This window comes from Triticum urartu, chromosome 3, assembly GCF_003073215.2.
Source record: "Triticum urartu cultivar G1812 chromosome 3, Tu2.1, whole genome shotgun sequence".
Taxonomy (NCBI): Eukaryota; Viridiplantae; Streptophyta; class Magnoliopsida; order Poales; family Poaceae; genus Triticum; species Triticum urartu.
The window spans coordinates 40,308,718-40,331,303 of record NC_053024.1 but is presented as its reverse complement, the minus strand read 5'-3'; the positions used below and the strand labels follow the sequence as shown (position 1 = coordinate 40,331,303).

Below are 22,586 nucleotides of genomic sequence, written 5' to 3'. Positions count from 1 at the left end.
AGAGGGGGAGAAAGTTGGTGTTGACGGTAGCGAGATTGTTGGTGTAGATCTCCGTCACGATCCTTGCCTCGGCGGCACTCCGACGCCACCGGGAGAGAGGGGGAGAGAGCCCCCCTCCTTCTTATTCTTCCTTGACCCCCCCCCCTAGATGGGAGGAGGGTTTCCCCTCTGGTCCATGGCCTCCATGGCGGCGGAGGGGTGGGAGCCCCTCCGAGATTGGATCTATCTCTTTGTTTCTCTTCTGTTTCGCGTTCCTCTTTTCTGGCCTTTCACCATTTCTTAAATATCCGGAGATCCGTAACTCCGATTGGGCTGAAATTTTAACATAATTTTTATCCGGATATAAGCTTTCTTGCAGCCGAAGGACACCTCCAACCAACCTACGAGGTGGCCACAAGCTTGCCAGGCGCGCCCTGGGTAGGGGTGCGCCCCTTGAGCTTGTGGGCCCCTCGGGCATCGTCTCGCGTTGATTCCGCTTCCCCAAAATTCACATATATTCCAAAAAAAATCTCCGTAAATTGTTATCGCGTTTGGACTTCGTTTGATATGGATATTCTGCGAAACAAAAAATATGCAACGAACAGGAACTGACATTGGGCACTGGATCAATACGTTAGTCCCAAAAATAATATAAAATGTTCAAAAAGTATATGAGAGTTGTAGAATATTGGCATGAAACAATCAAAAATTGTAGATACGACGAAGACGTATCATGTGGCTTTCAGCAGGAGCAGGGATGCGATTATGATGAGACATTCGCTCCTGCGGCCCATAACCACCGTCTGCACTCTCCTTGTTGTGGCTTCTGTTTGTCATTGGTCTGTGTGTCAGCTTGATGTTCATAACGCCTTTCTCAATGGTGAGTTGCGTGAGGAGGTTTATATGCAGCCACCATCGAGGTACTCTATTCCTGATGATATGGTCTGCCGACTTTGACGCCCCCTCTATGGCCTTAAACAAGCCCCTAGCGCCTGCAGGTTCGAGCGGTTTGCCTCTGTTGTGACTATCGCTGGCTTCTCGCCCAGTGATCATGATCCCGCCTTATTTGTTCACGCCTCTCCTCATGGTCGGACTCTTCTCCTTCTATATGTAGATGACATGATCATCACTGATGACGACTCTGACTACATTGCCTTTGTTAAGGCCCACCTTCGCGACCAGTTCCTGATGTCTGATCTTGGTCCACTTTGCTATTTTCTTAGGATTGACGTTTCTTTGACCTCTGATGGCTTCTTCATCTTCTAGGAAAAATATATACATTATCTCCTTGCTCGAGCCGCTCTTGGTGATGAGCGCACTGTCGTGACTCCTATGGAGCTCAACGTTCAGCTTTGTGCTTCTGATGGTGATCCTCTTCCCGATCCCACTTGCTATCGCCACTTCGTTGGGAGCCTTGTCTATCTAGCTGTCACTCGTCCTGACATATCCTATCATGTCCACATTCTCAGTCAGTTTGTTTCAGCCCCCACTGTTGGGGAACGTAGTAATTTCAAAAAATTTCCTACGCACACGCAAGATCATGGTGATGCATAGCAACGAGAGGGGAGAGTGTTGTCTACGTACCCTCGTAGACCAAAGCGGAAGCGTTGACGCAACGTAGAGGAAGTAGTCGTACGCCTTCCCGATCCTACCGATCCAAGAACCGAAACTACGGTGCCTCTGAGTTCTAGCACACGTTCAGCTCGATGACGATCCCCGGGCTCTAATCCAGCAAAGCGTCGGGGAAGAGTTCCGTCAGCACGACGGCGTGGTGATGATCTTGATGTTCTACCGTCGCAGGGCTTCGCCTAAGCACCGCTAGGATATGACCGAGGTGGAATATGGTGGAGGGGGCACCGCACACGGCTAAGGAACGATCACGAAGATCAACTTGTTGTGTTCTAGGGTGCCCCCTACCCCCGTATATAAAGGAGCCAAGGGGAGGGGCGGCCGGCCAAGGAGGGCGCGCCAAGGGGGAGTCCTACTCCCACCGGGAGTAGGACTCCCTTCTTTCCTAGTTGGAGAAGGAGAAGGGGGGAAGGAGGAGGAAGAGGGGAAGGAAAGGGGGGGCGCCGCCCCCCTCTCCTTGTCCTATTCGGACTAGGGAGGGGAGGGGGTGCAGCCAACCTCTTGCCTCCTCTCCTCTTCTCCCTTAGGGCCCATGTAGGCCCAATAACCCCCGGGGGGTTCCGGTAACCCCCCGGTACTCCGGTAAAATCCCGATATCATCCGGAACAATTCCGATATCCAAATATAGGCTTCCAATATATCGATCTTTATGTCTCGACCATTTCGAGACTCCTCGTCATGTCCATGATCACACCCGAGACTCCAAACAACCTTCGGTACATCAAAACTTATAAACTCATAATATAAATGTCATCAAAACCTTAAGCGTGCGGACCCTACGGGTTCGAGAACAATGTAGACATGACCGAGACACGTCTCCGGTCAATAACCAATAGCGGAACCTAGATGCTCATATTGGCTCCTACATATTCTTTGAAGATCTTTATCGGTCAGACCGCATAACAACATACGTTGTTCCCTTTGTCATCGGTATGTTACCTGCCCGATATTCGATTGTTGGTATCTCAATACCTAGTTCAATCTCGTTACCGGCAAGTCTCTTTACTCGTTCTGTAATACATCATCCCGCAACTAACTCATTAGTTGCAATGCTTGCAAGGCTTAAGTGATGTGCATTACCGAGAGGGCCCAGAGATACCTCTCCGACATTCAGAGTGACAAATCCTAATCTTGAAATACGCCAACCCAACAAGTACCTTCGGAGACACCTGTAGAGCACCTTTATAATCACCCAGTTACGTTGTGACGTTTGGTAGCACACAAAGTGTTCCTCTGGTAAATGGGAGTTGCATAATCTCATAGTCATAGGAACATGTATAAGTCATGAAGAAAGCAATAGCAACATACTAAACGATCGGGTGCTAAGCTAACGGAATGGGTCAAGTCAATCACATCATTCTCCTAATGATGTGATCCCGTTAATCAAATGACAACTCATGTCTATGGTTAGGAAACTTAACCATCTTTGATCAACGAGCTAGTCAAGTAGAGGCATACTAGTGACACTCTGTTTGTCTATGTATTCACACATGTATTATGTTTCCGGTTAATACAATTCTAGCATGAATAATAAACATTTATCATGATATAAGGAAATAAATAATAACTTTATTATTGCCTCTAGGGCATATTTCCTTCAGTCTCCCACTTGCACTAGAGTCAATAATCTAGATTACACAGTAATGATTCTAACACCCATGGAGCCTTGGTGCTGATCATGTTTTGCTCGTGGAAGAGGCTTAGTCAACGGGTCTGCAACATTCAGATCCGTATGTATCTTGCAAATTTCTATGTCTCCCACCTGGACTAGATCCCGGATGGAATTGAAGCGTCTCTTGATGTGCTTGGTTCTCTTGTGAAATCTGGATTCCTTCGCTAAGGCAATTGCTCCAGTATTGTCACAAAAGATTTTCATTGGACCCGATGCACTAGGTATGACACCTAGATCGGATATGAACTCCTTCATCCAGACTCCTTCATTTGCTGCTTCCGAAGCAGCTATGTACTCCGCTTCACATGTAGACCCCGCCACGACGCTTTGTTTAGAACTGCACCAACTGACAGCTCCACCGTTTAATGTAAACACGTATCCGGTTTGCGATTTAGAATCGTCCGGATCAGTGTCAAAGCTTGCATCAACGTAACCATTTACGATGAGCTCTTTGTCACCTCCATAAATGAGAAACATATCCTTAGTCCTTTTCAGGTATTTCAGGATGTTCTTGACCGCTGTCCAGTGATCCACTCCTGGATTACTTTGGTACCTCCCTGCTAGACTTATAGCAAGGCACACATCAGGTCTGGTACACAACATTGCATACATGATAGAGCCTATGGCTGAAGCATAGGGAACATCTTTCATTTTCTCTCTATCTTCTGCAGTGGTCGGGCATTGAGTCTTACTCAACTTCACACCTTGTAACACAGGCAAGAACCCTTTCTTTGCTTGATCCATTTTGAACTTCTTCAAAACTTTGTCAAGGTATGTGCTTTGTGAAAGTCCAATTAAGCGTCTTGATCTATCTCTATAGATCTTAATGCCCAATATGTAAGCAGCTTCACCGAGATCTTTCATTGAAAAACTCTTATTCAAGTATCCCTTTATGCTATCCAGAAATTCTATATCATTTCCAATCAGTAATATGTCATCCACATATAATATCAGAAATGCTACGGAGCTCCCACTCACCTTCTTGTAAATACAGACTTCTCCAAAAGTCTGCATAAAACCAAATGCTTTGATCACACTATCAAAGCGTTTATTCCAACTCCGAGAGGCTTGCACCAGTCCATAAATGGATCGCTAGAGCTTGCACACTTTGTTAGCTCCCTTTGGATCGACAAAACCTTCTGGTTGCATAATATACAACTCTTCTTTCAGAAATCCATTCAGGAATGCAGTTTTGACATCCATTTGCCAAATTTCATAATCATAAAATGCGGCAATTGCTAACATGATTCGGACAGACTTAAGCATCGCTACGGGTGAGAAGGTCTCATCGTAGTCAATCCCTTGAACTTGTCGAAAACCTTTTGCAACAAGTCGAGCTTTGTAGACAGTAACATTACCGTCAGTGTCAGTCTTCTTCTTGAAGATCCATTTATTCTCAATTGCTTGCCGATCATCGGGCAAGTCAACCAAAGTCCACACTTTGTTCTCATACATGGATCCCATCTCAGATTTCATGGCTTCAAGCCATTTCGCGGAATCTGGGCTCACCATCGCTTCTTCATAGTTCGTAGGTTCATCATGATCTAGTAGCATGACTTCCAAAATAGGATTACCGTACCACTCTGGTGCGGATCTTACATTGTTTGATCTACGAGGTTCAGTAGCAACTTGATCTGAAGTTCTATGATCATCATCATTAACTTCCTCACTAATTGGTTTAGGTGTCACAGAAACCGGTTTCTGTGATGTACTACTTTCCAATAAGGGAGCAGGTATAGTTACCTCATCAAGTTCTACTTTCCTCCCACTCACTTCTTTCGAGAGAAACTCCTTCTCTAGAAAGGATCCATTCTTAGCAACGAATGTCTTGCCTTCGGATCTGTGATAGAAGGTGTACCCAACAGTCTCCTTTGGGTATCCTATGAAGACACATTTCTCCAATTTGGGTTCGAGCTTATCAGGTTGAAGTTTTTTCACATAAGCATCACAGCCCCAAACTTTAAGAAACGACAACTTTGGTTTCTTGCCAAACCATAGTTCATAAGGCGTCGTCTCAACGGATTTTGATGGTGCCCTATTTAACGTGAATGCGGCCGTCTCTAAAGCATAACCCCAAAATGATAGCGGTAAATCTGTAAGAGACATCATAGATCACACCATATCAAGTAAAGTACGATTACGACGTTCGGACACACCATTACGCTGTGGTGTTCCGGGTGGCGTGAGCTGCGAAACTATTCCGCATTGTTTCAAATGTAGACCAAACTCGTAACTCAAATACTCTCCTCCACGATCAGATCGTAGAAACTTTATTTTCTTATTACAATGATTTTCAACTTCACTCTGAAATTCTTTGAACTTTTCAAATGTTTCAGACTTATGCTTCATTAAGTAGATATACCCATATCTGCTTAAATCATCTGTGAAGGTGAGAAAATAACGATATCCGCCACGAGCCTCAACATTCATCGGACCACATACATCTGTATGTATGATTTCCAACAAATCTGTTGCTCTCTCCATAGTACCGGAGAACGGTGTTTTAGTCATCTTGCCCATGAGGCACGGTTCGCAAGTACCAAGTGATTCATAATCAAGTGGTTCCAAAAGTCCATCAGTATGGAGTTTCTTCATGCGCTTTACACCGATATGACCTAAACGGCAGTGCCACAAATAAGTTGCACTATCATTATCAACTCTGCATCTTTTGGCTTCAACATTATGAATATGCGTATCACTACTATCGAGATTCATCAAAAATAGACCACTCTTCAAGGGTGCATGACCATAAAAGATATTACTCATATAAATAGAACAACCATTATTCTCTGATTTAAATGAATAACCATCTCACATCAAACAAGATCCAGATATAATGTTCATGCTCAACGCTGGCACCAAATAACAATTATTTAGGTCTCATACTAATCCCAAAGGTAGATGTAGAGGTAGCGTGCCGACCGCGATCACATCGACTTTGGAACCATTTCCCACGCGCATCGTCACCTCGTCCTTTGCCAGTGTTCGCTTAATCCGTAGTCCCTGTTTCGAGTTGCAAATATTAGCAACAGAACCAGTATCAAATACCCAGGTGCTACTGCGAGCTCTAGTAAGGTACACATCAATAACATGTATATCACATATACCTTTGTTCACCTTGCCATCCTTCTTATCCGCCAAATACTTGGGGCAGTTCCGCTTCCAGTGGCCAGTTTGCTTGTAGTAGAAGCACTCAGTTTCAGGCTTAGGTCCAGACTTGGGTTTCTTCTCCTGAGCAGTAAATTGGTTGCTGTTCTTCTTGAAGTTCCCCTTCTTCTTCCCTTTGCCCTTTTTCTTGAAACTAGTGGTCTTGTTGACCATCAACACTTGATGCTCCTTCTTGATTTCTACCTCCACAGCCTTTAGCATTGCGAAGAGCTCGGGAATTGTCTTATCCATCCCTTGCATATTATAGTTCATCACGAAGCTCTTGTAGCTAGGTGGAAGTGATTGGAGAATTCTGTCAATGACGCTATCATCCGGAAGATTAACTCCCAGTTGAATCAAGTGATTACAATACCCATACATCTTGAGTATATGCGCACTGACAGAACTATTCTCCTCCATCTTGCAGCTATAGAACTTATTGGAGACTTCATATCTCTCAATCCAGGCATTCTTCTGGAATATTAACTTCAACTCCTGGAACATCTCATATGCCCCATGACGTTCAAAACATCGTTGAAGTCCCGGTTCTAAGCCGTAAAGCATGGCACATTGAACTACCGAGTAGTCATCAGCTTTGCTCTGCCAGACGTTCTTAACGTCGTCAGTTGCATCAGCAGCAGGCCTGGCACCCAGCGGTGCTTCCAGGACGTAACTCTTCTGTGCAGCAATGAGGATAATCCTCAAGTTACGAACCCAGTCCGTGTAATTGCTACCATCATCTTTCAACTTTGCTTTCTCAAGGAACGCATTAAAATTCAACGGAACAACAGCACGGTCCATCTATCTACAATCAACATAGAGAAGCAAGATACTATCAGGTACTAAGTTCATGATAAATTTAAGTTTAATTAATCATATTACTTAAGAACTCCCACTTAGATAGACATCCCTCTAATCCTCTAAGTGATCACGTGATCCAAATCAACTAAACCATAACCGATCATCACGTGAAATGGAGTAGCTTTCAATGGTGAACATCTTTATGTTGATCATATCTACTATATGATTCACGCTCGACGTTTCGGTCTCAGTGTTCCGAGGCCATATCTGCATATGCTAGGCTCGTCAAGTTTAACCTGAGTATTCTGCGTGTGCAAAACCGGCTTGCACCCGTTGTAGATGGACGTAGAGCTTATCACACCCGATCATCATGTGGTGTCTGGGCACGACAAACTTTGGCAATGGTGCATACTCAGGGAGAACACTTTTATCTTGAAATTTAGTGAGAGATCATCTTATAAAGCTACCGTCGAACTAAGCAAAATAAGATGTATAAAAGATAAACATCATATGCAATCAAAATATGTGACATGATATGGCCATGATCATCTTGCGCCTTTGATCTCCATCTCCAAAGTACCGTCATGATCTCTATCATCACCGGCATGACACCATGATCACCATCATCTTGATCTATATCAATGTGTCGTCACGTGGTCGTCTCGCCAACTGTTGCTCTTGCAACTATTGCTATCGCATAGCGATAATGTAAAGTAATTATTTGGCGCTTGCATCTTATGCAATAGAGAGACAACCATAAGGCTTTTGCCAGTTGCCGATAACTTTAACAAAACATGATCATCTCATACAACAACTTATATCTCATCACGTCTTGACTATATCACATCACAACATGCCCTGCAAAAACAAGTTAGACGTCCTCTACTTTGTTGTTGCAAGTTTTACGTGGCTGCTACGGGCTTAGCAAGAACCGTTCTTACCTACGCATCAAAACCACAACGATAGTTTGTCAAGTTGGTGCTGTTTTAACCTTCGCAAGGACCGGGCGTAGCCACACTCGGTTCAACTAAAGTTGGAGAAACTGACACCCGCTAGTCACCTGTGTGCATAGCACGGCGGTAAAACCAGTCTCGCGTAAGCGTACGCGTAATGTCGGTCCGGGCCGCTTCATCCAACAATACCGCCGAACCAAAGTATGAAATGCTGGTAAGCAATATGACTTATATCGCCCATAACTTACTTGTGTTCTACTCGTGCATATAACATGAACACATAAAACCTAGGCTCGGATGCCACTGTTGGGGAACGTAGTAATTTCAAAAAAATTCCTACGCACACGCAAGATCATGGTGATGCATAGCAACGAGAGGGGAGAGTGTTGTCTACGTACCCTCGTAGACCGAAGCGGAAGCGTTGATGCAACGTAGAGGAAGTAGTCGTACGTCTTCCCGATCCGACCGATCCAAGCACCGAAACTACGGTGCCTCCGAGTTCTAGCACACGTTCAGCTCGATGACGATCCCCGGGCTCCGATCCAGCAAAGCGTCGGGAAAGAGTTCCGTCAGCACGAGGCGTGGTGATGATCTTGATGTTCTACCGTCGCAGGGCTTCGCCTAAGCACCGCTACGATATGACCGAGGTGGAATATGGTGGAGGGGGGCACCGCACACGGCTAAGGAACGATCACGAAGATCAACTTGTTGTGTTCTAGGGTGCCCCCTGCCCCCGTATATAAAGGAGCCAAGGGGAGGGGGCGGCCGGCCAAGGAGGGCGCGCCAAGGGGGAGTCCTACTCCCACCGGGAGTAGGACTCCCTTCTTTCCTAGTTGGAGAAGGAGAAGGGGGAAGGAGGAGGAAGAGGGGAAGGAAAGGGGGGCGCCGCCCCCTCTCCTTGTCCTATTCGGACTAGGGAGGGGAGGGGGCGCAGCCCACCTCTTTCCTCCTCTCCTCTTCTCCCTTAGGGCCCATGTAGGCCCAATAACCCCCGGGGGGGTTCCGGTAACCCCCCGGTACTCCGGTAAAATCCCGATTTCACCTGGAACAATTCCGATATCCAAATATAGGCTTCCAATATATCGATCTTTATGTCTCGACCATTTCGAGACTCCTCGTCATGTCCATGATCACATTCGGGACTCCGAACAACCTTCGGTACATCAAAACTTATAAACTCATAATATAAATGTCATCGAAACCTTAAGCGTGCGGACCCTACGGGTTCGAGAACAATGTAGACATGACCGAGACACGTCTCCGGTCAATAACCAATAGCGGAACCAGGATGCTCATATTGGCTCCTACATATTCTTCGAAGATCTTTATCGGTCAAACCGCATAACAACATACGTTGTTCCCTTTGTCATCGGTATGTTACTTGCCCGAGATTCGATTGTTGGTATCTCAATACCTAGTTCAATCTCGTTACCGGCAAGTCTCTTTACTCATTCCGTAATACATCATCCCGCAACTAACTCATTAGTTGCAATGCTTGCAAGGCTTAAGTGATGTGCATTACCGAGAGGGCCCAGAGATACCTCTCCGACATTCAGAGTGACAAATCCTAATCTTGAAATACGCCAACCCAACAAGTACCTTCGGAGACACCTGTAGAGCACCTTTATAATCACCCAGTTACGTTGTGACGTTTGGTAGCACACAAAGTGTTCCTCTGGTAAATGGGAGTTGCATAATCTCATAGTCATAGGAACATGTATAAGTCATAAAGAAAGCAATAGCAACATACTAAACGATCGGGTGCTAAGCTAACGGAATGGGTCATGTCAATCACATCATTCTCCCAATGATGTGATCTCGTTAATCAAATGACAACTCATGTCTATGGCTAGGAAACTTAACCATCTTTGATCAACGAGCTAGTCAAGTAGAGGCATACTAGTGACACTCTGTTTGTCTATGTATTCACACATGTATTATGTTTCCGGTTAATACAATTCTAGCATGAATAATAAACATTTATCATGATATAAGAAAATAAATAATAACTTTATTATTGCCTCTAGGGCATATTTCCTTCACCCACCTCTGTCCACTATAGTCACCTCCTCCGTGTTCTACGATATCTTCGTGGCACGATCTGTCAGCACCTTTTCTTTCCCCGCTCTAGCTCTCTCCAGCTCCAGGTCTAGTCTGATGCTACGTGGGCTAGTGATCCTTCTGCTCGACGCTCACTGTCTGCTTACTGTGTCTTTCTTGGCGGCTCTCTCATTGCCTGGAAGACAAAGAAATAGATTGCAGTTTCTCGGTCAAGCACAGAGGCTGAGTTGCGAGCAATGGCTATGTTGACGGCTAAGGTGACCTGATTACGATTGTTAGCTGAGGACTTTGGTGTGTCTGCTACTACACCGACTCCCTTATAGTCAGACAGTACATGTACTATCAGTATTGCGCGTGACCCGGTGAAGCATGAGCTCAACAAGCACATCGGCGTGGATGCCTCCATTGTGCGTGCTGCTGTGTAGGATAAGATTCTCGCTTTTCACTATGTGCCCTCTGAGTTACAGTTGGCGAACTTCTTCACGAAGGCACAGACTCGAGCGCAGCATGGGTTCTTTCTCTTCAAACTCAGTGTTGTTGATCCACCATGAGTTTGAGGGGGTGTTAGATATGTATAGTTATCCCCTTTTCTGTATATCCCCATTGTATAAGGGGCTTCCTACACTTTACCATACATGTTGGCCTTTGGCCCCATGTGAAAGTTACGACGCGTTTGGTTCGACAGTTTTCCTCCGTCTCCCGATTACACCGCTTAGCGAAGACGTTACCAGCGTTTGGTACGGCTTGGCCGGTTTCAATCGCCGTGTAATCCGATACGCCGCTTCGTAAAGCCCAAAACGGGGTATACCTTGTGGGAACCGAAAACGCCCGATCTCCTTTTCCGCTCGCCCGCGACCTCGCCTGTCGCCTCCAGCAGGATTCTCTCTCTTCGACGGCTCCCTGCCGCGAGCAGCGACGCTGGCCGAACTCCGCGCCGCTCCCCCTCCCCTCCCCTCCCCGCCACGAGCAGCAACGCCGGCCGAACATCCCCCATCCCCACCACGAGCAGCAGCGCCGGCCGGGCCTCCTTCTCGCGAGCAACAGCTCTAGCCGGATCTCCCCTTTCTCCGTCGCTAGCAGCCACGCTGGTAGCGGAGCTCTCCCCATCCCCATCGCGAGCAGCCCCCTTGCCGGACTTCCCCTTCTTCGTCGCAGCCCCCTTGCCAGACATCTGCTTCTTCGTCGCAAGCAGGCATGCCGGCCGAGCCTCTCCCTTCTCCTCATTTCTTTTCTAACGCTCTGGTTTGGGAAACCAACCCTTCGTCGAACCAAACACATCACGTAATCAGCCAATCCACAGCCTAATACACTGACCTGAACCAAACGCGTCGTTAGTTGCTCATTATCAAACGGAATTGATAACGGCCGAACGGCCTTTTTATCGTCGGATCTAAGCACAAATCTTAAAGTGGAAGTTTACGGCCACGTCCGAGTAAAAGCGTTCGGTAAAAAGAATTCTCATCCCGAACAAATCCCGCCGCCGCATTTCTCTATTCCCCTCCTTATCCATTCCTCTCAGGCCGCGCCCAACCAGAGAGTGAGGCGGAGGCCGACCGCCGTAGGTCGCGGCGATGCTCGCCGGCGTGAAGCACCAGGCCGGCGTGCTCCGGGTCCGCGCGAGCGGCTTCAGCTGCCGTTGTGGGCGGAGGCTGAGGGCCGCGGCAGCCTCCACCGCTCAACGGACACGCCTCCATCCGCGCGATCCTCGCCGTCGCCGAGGTCGCCGCCATCCGAGGCTTCCGTCCCAGAGCTGACCATACTCGACGTCGACGGAGTCTGCCGTCGCCGAGCTGCGTCTCCTCCGCCGCACACCTTCGCGTTCGTCGCGACGGCGCGGCCATTTTCAGGCGATAGCATCGCCCCTCGCCTCGGCGCCCACCTCGGTCGCGTCTTCTCCGAGCACGATGTCCATGGGCGACGGGCCCCTCCTCCTCGTCTTCTCCGGCTTATCGGACGCCGGGGAACTCGTGCGTTGCGCGTTCACCCGGAGGCGACGGCGCGGCCATTTTCAGGCGATAGCATCGCCCCTCGCCTCGGCGCCCACCTCGGTCGCGTCTTCTCCGAGCACGGTGTCCATGGGCGACGGGCCCCTCCTCCTCGTCTTCTCCGGCTTATCGGACGCCGGGGAACTCGTGCGTTGCGCGTTCACCCGGAGGCGACGGCGCGGCCATTTTCAGGCGATAGCATCGCCCCTCGCCTCGGCGCCCACCTCGGCCGCGTCTTCTCCGAGCACGGTGTCCATGGGCGACGGGCCCCTCCTCCTCGTCTTCTCCGGCTTATCGGACGCCGGGGAACTCGTGCGCTGCGCGTTCACCCGGAGGCGACGGCGCGGCCATTTTCAGGCGATAGCATCGCCCCTCGCCTCGGCGCCCACCTCGGTCGCGTCTTCTCCGAGCACGGTGTCCATGGGCGACAGGCCCCTCCTCCTCGTCTTCTCCGGCTTATCGGACGCCGGGGAACTCGTGCGCTGCGCGTTCACCCGGAGGCGACGGCGCCCTCCACGGCCACGTCTTCTCCTAGCACGGCGACCAGGCGCTGCCCATGGGCGACGGGACCATCCTGCTCGTCTTCTCCGGCCGCTCGGGCGTGTTCAGGAACTCGTCTGCTGCACATGACCTCTCGAAGGACAGGTTCAGTTTTATGTTACTGGCTCAACACATGACCTCTGGACGGTGATTCACCTTTTTTTAGCTCAATCCATATGATGCAATTATTGTATGATTCATTTTCTCAATCATTCATGGATTGCAGAAACTTTTTTTACTTTCATGTGATGTTAATTGACCAATTTTGCATTGCATTTTTTTTGGAAATTATAGTTGATGGAAAGGCAAAATATGTTTTTGCCATGCAAACACAAAATATGTTGCCATGTTGCCTCAACTTTTGCTGCCGTCCCAGTTTAAATTATTTCTTACCATGGCAAAATATCTAATATCTTGCCATGGAAACACAAAGTATGTTGCCATGTCGAAATCATGTTTTCATTGCCATGGAAATAGAACATAATATGTTTTGTCATGCTTCTGAAGTTGATAGTACTATTTCCAAGGCAATTTTATAGATGTTGTTCTCAATAAACCCTGGCAATTCTTTTGTAAAAATGCCATGACAATTTACTGAAATTTGTGTTAGCTAGAACATGGCAAATTGGTTTGATTTTTGTCTTTTGTATTTGTTTGGGCTATCACAATTTGGAAAACATCTTTGTTCTACAACATGGAAAGAGGTGTATGTCAGTAACTTCCCAAGCAGCTCATCTTTCTTGTGCTTGTATACATGACAGCAACTTCTCCAGGCAAACAAGTTGGTTGCGCTCAATATACTTGCATAGCGTAAATTTTGACATGGCAAACATAGAGTAAATTTTGCCGTGGCAACAATAGAGTAAATTTGGCCATGGCAAATAAACTTGCCATGTGAATAAAAATATTTTTTCCATGGCAAAAATAGAGTAATTTTGCCATGGCAAATAAAACTAAAACTTGCCATGTGAATAAAAGTATTTTTGCCATGGCAAATAAAACTAAAACTTGCCATGTGAATAAAAGTATTTTTGCCATGGCAAAAATAGAGTAAATTTTGCCACAGCAAATTAAACTAAAACTTGCCATGTGAATAGAAGTATTTTTGTGATGGCAAAAATAGAGTAAATTTTGTCATGGCAAATTAAACTAAAACTTGCCATGTGTTAAAAGTATTTTTGCCATGGCAAAAATTAGAGTAAATTTTGCCATGGCAAATTAAACTAAAACTTGCCATGTGAATAGAAGTTGGCAAAAATAGAGTACATTTTTCCATGGTAAATTAAACTAAAATTTGCCATGTGCATAAAAGTATTTTTTGCAATGGCAAAAATAGAGTAAATTTTGCCATGGAAAATTAAACTAAAATTTTCCATGTGAATTAAATTATTTTTGCCATGGAAAAATTGTGGCTATGGGAATTTTCCAGTTTTTGATTTCCTAGTATGTGTGCAATTGCTAGCTTTTTTAATACTTGAGTCTTTGTGTGCGTACGCTGGGCCTTTTTTTAGCCCACTTTCTTTAGACGGCACGTATTGCCAAGTTACACTCGTGAATGAGGAGGGGTTCGGGCTGGTGCGTTTCTACACCGAACGATTCTGTTCGGTAGAGTGCTGTCCCAGATCCGAACGGCCGAGCGTTCGGTCCTTATCGAGGTCCTTATCAAACACTTCCATAATGCTGACAACACTCGTCAAGTATAATTTCTCCCTAAACAACAACAGTGCTTAAAATAGTTCTAGAGAAGATATTTGTGCATGAAGATGGTATGATAAAGAAAGCTTTGCAAAAGAAATGGACTGAACTAGTACTGTATGCTGTAGTACTCCAGAAAGTGCAAATCCATCCTACCCAACGCAACGCAAACCCACTCTCTGCATTTACATGTCAAGCGACGACGACGCCGACGCCGGCGAGGTCCTCGACGCCATCGCCATGAGCACCCACGCCTTCGACGCGCAGCAGCACCCCACCGCCGAGAGCGCCCTGGCCTCCGACGCGCAGCACCACCCCGCTGCCAAGAGCGCCCTGGCATCCGACGCGCACCACCACCTCGCTGCCGAGAGCGCCCTGGCCTCCGACGCGCACCACCACCTCGCCACCGAGAGCGCCCTGGCCTCCGACGCCCAGCAGCACCCGGCCGCCGTAATCACCACTACGCCAGCCCAGGAAGCGGTGCCGCCCGAGCTCCACCACCACTTCCTGGACCTGCGCCGGGATGACGCCGCGGGGAGTTTACTGGCCGCCGCGGTGAAGAGGGCCGAGGACGCCATCGCCGACGAGTACGACGCGAGGGCGAGGCTCCTGGAGGCCAGGTGCGAGGAGGCGGCCGTGGCAGTGCGGGCGGCGGAGCAGGACATTAGCTGCCTCGTCGACGAGCTCGCCGGTAATAATCCATGGATTGCTCTTGCTGTGAGCTCGATAGTGATCTGATTATTTAGGCAAATGTTAATCTTGTTGGTTCGTTACCTGCCAGAGCTGAGGATCATATCTGACAAGCTCATACCAGAGCTGAACTGTGAGGATCCGGAGGAGCAGAATCAGAGGCTCAGGGCGGAACTGGACGCCGCGACGAAAGAGCTTGACTGGAAGATGGAGAAGATTGCAGAATTGCAGGAGCTGGAGAAGGTAGGCGCATGCCATTTCTTGCCTGAACTCTAAAATGCTGTCTTACTTTCAGAGTGCTCAACTTTTTAACTCAACTTTACAATGTCTTTTTACAAATTGGCACCAACATCAGTAGTTCAGTACCTAACAAAAAGTTACGGATGCTAATGTCGGATGTGAGACCTCAGATGAGTGAGGCCTGAATTGCAAGTTTATAGCCGAAAATTACAGCGGCATGTCGAATTTGCTATTGAATTCGTTTGGATATCATATAAATCCAGAGATAGTAACTTGTGAGCACACTGAAATGAAGCAACAAAACACGTTCTACATGCAACTGGGAGCAAAGACAGTATACATTAAAATCATCTAGAATTAACATCAGTGTTAGTTTACTTTCAGTTTTCAGAGTTTTGATTTCTCTCCTAACTTCAGAGTTTCGTTTTGCAAAGGAACACTAATATCAGCAGTTATTAAAATGAACGCACATATCAGAGTGTCCAGGTGAAGAGGGCATGAATTGCATTACTTTTTCAGTGAAAAAATTGGAACTGTATGCTAAATTCTTATTGTATTGATCATGGACAGCAATTCAGCATATGCTCAGAGAAACAGTAACAGAGTTCATCTATCGGCACTCCTTCATTGGATGCTAGAATTAGCTTCAGTATTGAGAAGACTCCCTCGTTCAAATCAGATGCAGCTTCTACTCAGGCAGTGAACAAATAAACAAACAAAACAAACAGGAGGACTTGATTGGAAATTCTACATATTCACACAAATTCTGGTTCCTTTTAGCTAGATTATTGGTACCTTAATACTCCTTAACAATAATTACCAACAAAGCCACCTCCACCCAGTTTATTTGCTTTCACCATCTTGACACAGTCTTGTGCTGTTTTTACTGTCTTATATGATAATGGTCCCACACAGGGTGCTTTGGAGGTCAACACACTGGACATGGCAAGTGGAGGGAGCAAGCTAGCTGACCATGATCTGGTGCTGCATGAGCTGGAGAAGGTAGGGCCATACATTTCTTACCTGAACTCTGTAACATGTTTACTTTCAGTTTTCAGAGTGCTGAATTTTCACCTGAACTTTAGTGTCATTTCGAAAATGAACACCGATGTCCACAGTTATAAAATAAAAGTTACAGATAGTGATGCCGAATGCGAACTGAAAAAAGCGTGATATGTCGAATGCTGAATTCTGTTTTTACTGATCATGGACAACATATGCTCAGAGAGGCAGCATCAGAATGTACTTGCCCTGCTTTAGAAGCCAAAACATGTAGGTGGAGTTAAAACAGCATCGAATTCAAATCATGTATCTGCACTCCCAGTTTTAATGCTAGAATTAGCTTCAGTGTCAGTCTCATTCAATTTAAGATGATTTCAGTGGAAACTCTGCACAAATATTGGCCCTTTTAGCTAGATTATCGCTACATTCATAACTAACAGACCGAGCTCACCACGCAATATGATCCGGTTCATGTCCTTTTTATGTTCTCACCAGAACTCCCCTACACATCACAGGGTGCTTTGGAGATCAACGCATCGGAGCTTGGAGGTGGAGAGTGCAATATGGCTGACCATGCTCTTATGCTGCATGAAAACCACAAGGTTTCTTCTTCTCTTTGATAGGACAACTGATAAGCTCATCTGCATCAGATTCTTATCAGCTCCATCAACCAGCTGACCATGCTATTCATACAAAATAACATATGCATACGCGCCTTGTAGCAAGAGATGGAGGCTATTCATGCCAAGCTAATTCAACTTGAGAGGCAACTGGAGCAAAGGGATAAAGCCCTAGTGCTCATCGCACGGCAGCTGAACATGAAACTACAAGCAGGGGAGAAGGTCCCAGAGGAAGACCATCAACGTCTTTATGCAGTAATGACGTATGTGAGAAATATTCTGGATGAGGAAGGGAAAAGGATGAAAATTCCATTGCTAGACCTCTTCAAAAGAGAGCAGGCTAACAGCAAAGAGCTCCAAGAGAATCGCCAAGAGCTGGTTCAGGTAAAAGTAAAAGCCTTTCAGTTTTTTAAAATTCTAGTTGCTCTGTTTCCCTCATTGGGAGGAGTTACATTGTTGCTAGAGGTTTTCCTCATTGAAATGATGATGATGATGTGCAAATGTGCAGGGTTTTGAGAACATGCCGATTAGTGGGGGCGCCGATGTTGGAATCAAAAGGATGGGCCAACTTGATGAAAATCCTTTTCGCGCCGCATGCAATTTGAAATACAGGGACAACGATCCAGATGGAAAAGCTGCAAGGTTGGTCTCGTATTGGCAGGAGGAAATACAGAATCCGTTGTGGCGTCCGTTTATGACTATGCTGGTCGATGAAGAAGATAAGGTGTGTGTCCAATTTCCCTACAGAATTCATGCACTTATATTTCTCTGAATTTTGTGTGAACAATCACTAGGGTGGTTTTGGACGATTGCAGGAGGTTATAGATGACAATGATCCAAGGCTAAGCAAGCTGCGGTTGGATTACGGCGACAGCGTCTGCAATGCAGTGAAGGATGCACTGAGAGAGCTCAACGAGTATAGTCCTGACAAGCGGCGCATCATGAATGAGGTCTGGAACTTCCGGGAAGGGCGAAAAGCAACGATGACAGAGGTGATCACCTACATTTTGGAGCAGTTGGCAGTGGCGGACCCAGGATTGCGAGGGAAGGAATTCAAGGTTCCCCCCAAAAAATGTTCAAATTCAATATAACAGGCTAGGTACAGAGCTGTTTAGTTGTATAACCGGATGACAATAGTTCAATCAGCCAACTAAAACAATTAAGACTATCATCCAAGTTACTGACATGTTGCAATTACTTGGCTAATGATTTGCACTTCTTTTCGCACATCATTGTGTTTCTTCGTTGCTGGCAACATATGACTCGATTTTCACATTTTCCTCTGCTTCATTTTTTCTGAATTTCTTTGCCTTTTTCTGCAAATAGAGAGCAACCACAATGATGTGATACTAACAGTGAAACAACGGAGCACACTCTCCCTAAGAAAACAGAGAATATACACTAAAACAAGTTAAAAAGAACAGGCATGAACAAAATATGTAAGGCGCGAAACAACAACAGCAACGTGTACCTTCAAGGATTTTGTCATATCAGCAATCTCATTGTTGTCAATGGCAGATTCAGATAGACCAACAGTATTTTCCTGAAACAAATAAAAAGAGGAAACAAAATTAATAGCTCTACAAGAGAAAGAGAAGCCCACTAATAAATAAATGCACACCGAAGAATAATCAGACCTTCGGTGGAACAAATGCAACTTCTCTCTTTCTTTTATTTTCTTCTGATTTCTCTGACTGCTTATCTAGCTTCTCTTGCCATTTCTTCGCTGACTTCTTCTTGTCACTCATGACTTCTGGTCGCATGACACGTGTACATTCCGCCATAAGGTATGGCGGAAAGGGACACATGTCGCTTTGTTGTGCTTCTGCCATTCTTACTGAAAGAGGTGTATTGCTGTCAATTGCAATGGGCAGAAGGTTAAATGTGAAAAAAAAAAAGATGCAACTATTTGAAGCTAGTAGTAAGTTATTTCAGGATATGTATGAGGTCAACATAAGCCGGGAATGGTTATTTGTTAGGAGGACATTAACACTGTGTCACTACTGTGAGGTACAAAATAGCAGCAGCGAGTGGTTTGATTTAAGGAGGAAAGCAGTAAGCAAGTGATGGAGCAACTGCATAGAAACGCTGTCTATCAATATCAGTATAGAAGTTGAAGAACGTTCTCTACATTGACCTGGATTGACTGCACCACGCTAACGGAAATACATGATGGAAAGCACACAAGTCTCCAATGTGAACTGCAGATCTCAGAGCAGATAGTTAATACCAAATAAGTAGAAAATTAAAAATCTAACCACTATTCAAGCTTCATACCGTGTCTCTGTTGCCATCTCACTGGGTTTGTCTCAGCCTTTACACCATGTGCAGACATCCACGTCTTCGCACCCTTCTGTGGCTGCTGCTCCTGCTGCATCTTCAATAAAGGACCAATATCCTCCCAGTTGTGCAAATCCCTGATAACAAGCACTTCGAGCTTGGGGAAAGCAACTGCCACCATGGACCTCGGATTAGCCCTAGTCTCCCTGCAACCCACAAATTCAGGTCCGATCTTGTTAACTTTGGTTGCTCCATCAATTTTCAGATACTTCAAGTTCGATAGCTGCCCAATTGGTGGGAGATACACACAGGTTTTGCAATTTACAAGTTTCAAGTGTTTCAGTGAAGACAAATGGGTAGTGCCTAGCCAGGTTGGATACGTTCAACCAATCTTTTGCAAGCATGTAAAGTGTGCTTTCCCACAAGATTAGGCTCCACAAGGTGACTAGTTCTCATATGCTTCAGAGTCTGAACTTCTGCTTTAGGTTCATCGTTTTCACTTTCAGTGAGATTTCGATGAAATTCACTGAATTTCAGTAATTTCAGCAGACACTGAAATATTATGTTTCGGCCAAAATATTTCAGCAATTTCAGTATAGCACAACAATTCCAATATTTTTCAAAATAGTTTTTAAAATTTTCAATTTTTAATTGAATTCAAGTGAATATTTCGGTCATTTGGCTGAAATGGAAACTGAAATCACTGAAATTCACTGAATTTCAGTGATTTCGGTTGGTGCTGAAATTTTTCTGAAACTGAAATTGAAATCCATGTTTAGGTTGCATATATTCTGATGCTTTAAAAATCTTTCACCCGACTTTGAAATCTTCTCAAGATCGGCATTGAAGTCTCGGATTTGAACAGCAATCTTATGACGCTTCTGAACAACAGGAATGCAGGTGGAAAACGAAATACCACTACATTTAGTTGGCTTTCTTGATGATAAAGGGTGTTCCACTAGTAGCTTGCCTCCTTCAGATCTTGCCAGGTCAGCATAATACATAGCATCTCTTAGCTCCCCAAGCCAATTGTTAACTGATGTCTCTTCTGAGGTCTTCTTTTACCCCTAGAATCAGATCAGCCTCTTCTGTAATAACTTGTTGCAATTTTTTGGCACATGATCCAACAAGGGAACCCAGTATGGCTGACATAAGACAAACTTGATGAGGTTGATCCACCAAAAATACAGTGATTCCTTGGGAGGTGTAGCAAACTTGCAGGCTGACAATGAATGCGCAACATGTTGTTAGGATGGTTAAAAACATAGACAATGTTCAACAAATCCATGCATATCCTTGTAACAGAAATTCAGAGATAACGTCATCTGTTTGCCGTTTAATTTTTTAATAAGATAGTCTACTGCAGCTAAGTTAATACCAGTAATGACTTTAGTGGGGTCTAAGGATTTCGGCCTTCAGCCCAGCGCCCCAGCATGATTTCGGTACATGATTTACCTGAGTTCTACTACGTGCTGGAGACTGGAATAGCTAAGAAGGTCAGTGGATGATGAGCTACACTGCTTGTTTTGCTACTTTGACTTAGTAGAAACTGTGCCTTTTGCCATTCGTTTACAAAATCAGCAGTAGGGCGCTACGATTCATGGCAACATGTTCATGCGTGGCAATATCATGGAAACAGAGATTCGAGATCTGGAATACAGCACAGATCTTACCTTTCAAAGCCAATCCTTGAGCAAGAAATGAAACTCAAGAGCCAAAGCAATCATCTCGCAGAAGCAGATTGCTCCAGCCTCCAGCGATGAGCCGATCGCCGCATTCAGATCTCAGTCAACCCGTCACTGTTTAATAAGATATCAAAAGGGACAAACCCAAGGTCTGTGTGGGATCCCACCCTTCGCCTGGACCCCCAACATTGTCGAGCGCCTGCTCGGCCGCCGGTGCGCCCTGGAGTCCTTGGATGGACGGCCGCTCCGTCACCATGACAGACACCCGTGCCCTGGGACGAGGACGACTCCCTGTGGCGAGAGACAGCTGCTCTTGGTGCCCTCCTTGCGGCCTCCCCGCGGGATCGGATGCAGGTCCAGCCTCCATCCCCAACCCCTGCAACAATCCACACGCAGACGCCCAAGGCTGTGACCCCGCAAGCCGCGCTCGATCGAGCCTGAGGGGAGCTGGTACCCACTGTCGTGCTCGAGCCTCGAGCCACTGCTGCTGGCCTCTGTCGGCCAGGGACCCAGGGTACACTCCTGGTCAGGCCAAGATAGAGGAACGCATCTGCGTGGCCATGCAGGACCTGCATGCGCCCCTAGCCGTCGTGGCCACGGAGAATGAAGCCTGGCACTGACTGCTCCGACGACGACGACGCTGCTGCCCATGTCGTCAACGCGGCACTCGTTGACGTCCCGGTGATGCTGGCTCCCAACCCGATGCGCCTAGCTAGCTTCCAACCCAGACCAAACAGCCATGCACACCTCTGACGGCAACAAACAACTCGGTGACAACGTACGGCGGCTTCAAATTGCTGCTCAGACTGGGCCCCGGCGCCGGCAGACACCGTCGCGGACTCGCGCGTGCACTCTGGCCGAGTTCGTGCAGCGAGTCACCAAGCCGGTGCCAATGCCACTGCTGCCCGCGCCTGCCCTACAGGCCTGCAAGACCCGCAAGGCGGCCACTCCATCAGCCAGCATCGTCCGCCGGAGTGGCGGAATTGCAAAGAAAAAGCAGGCCACTGATGTTGTTGGAGACGCAGCCGATCCCATCCGGCCAGGAGCTGATCGCTCGTGTGTGCCTCCCGATGAGAACTACAACAACAAACACAAGCAGGAGTATGTATGTATGTGCAGATGTTCAGCTCACCACTAGACTAGAGCCACGTGTCATTGACGCCATTGACACTCTCTCTCATCAAACTTTAGCTACTTTTCAATCAGCTGACTTTTCATGTTATGGTCAGTCGATTTTCTGTTCGTTGGATCGTGCTTTGAGATTTGTGCTGTTTTCATTTTTTTTCTGTTCAGTTCTGTTGTTGGACTGGGCTGCAAGGAATCGATTGACGCGTTGTTTTGGTCAGTCGAATTGGCACCAGGCCAATTTCTTTGACTTTGTTGCGCCCGTTTAATTCTGGACTGAATATTTTCTTTCCTTTATTGGTTATAATTTTGTTTTTGTGGGTTTTGGCTGGGTGTAATTATATACGTACAAATACTATATAATATGTGCCAACATTTCATGATTATACGATTATGTTTGCATATTATGAGAAAATGCAATTTTGGTGCGAAGTTGTGCGTAATTTTTTTTATAAATATTATTTCTTCTTAAAGAAAATACC

General features: G+C 46.3%; 1 protein-coding gene and 1 long non-coding RNA gene across 2 annotated transcripts; both read left to right on the top strand.

Annotated features, from left to right (window-relative positions):
• Window positions 1-14,516: 14,516 nt before the first annotated feature.
• Window positions 14,517-18,254, top strand: LOC125547850 (factor of DNA methylation 2-like). Its single transcript, XM_048711600.1, has 7 exons — window positions 14,517-15,153; window positions 15,244-15,395; window positions 16,308-16,394; window positions 16,910-16,996; window positions 17,117-17,398; window positions 17,523-17,738; window positions 17,830-18,254. Exons 1-7 carry the CDS (start codon window positions 14,652-14,654, stop codon window positions 18,103-18,105), a joined length of 1,602 nt encoding a protein of 533 aa, XP_048567557.1. The 5' UTR covers window positions 14,517-14,651; the 3' UTR covers window positions 18,106-18,254.
• Window positions 18,255-19,670: 1,416 nt separating this feature from the next.
• On the top strand, window positions 19,671-20,197 carry LOC125547849. Its single transcript, XR_007300809.1, has 2 exons — window positions 19,671-19,779; window positions 20,074-20,197. It is a non-coding gene; the product is annotated as an uncharacterized LOC125547849 (long non-coding RNA).
• The last annotated feature ends 2,389 nt before the right edge of the window (window positions 20,198-22,586 follow it).

Excerpts from the sequence above, each read along its gene's own strand:
- LOC125547850 (XM_048711600.1), top strand. The coding sequence starts at position 14,652 with ATGTCAAGCGACGACGACGCCGACGCCGGCGAGGTCCTCGACGCCATC. Across the intron at positions 15,396-16,307 it reads AATTGCAGGAGCTGGAGAAG|GGTGCTTTGGAGGTCAACAC; the intron begins GTAGGCGCATGC and ends GGTCCCACACAG. Across the intron at positions 17,399-17,522 it reads ATCGCCAAGAGCTGGTTCAG|GGTTTTGAGAACATGCCGAT; the intron begins GTAAAAGTAAAA and ends GCAAATGTGCAG.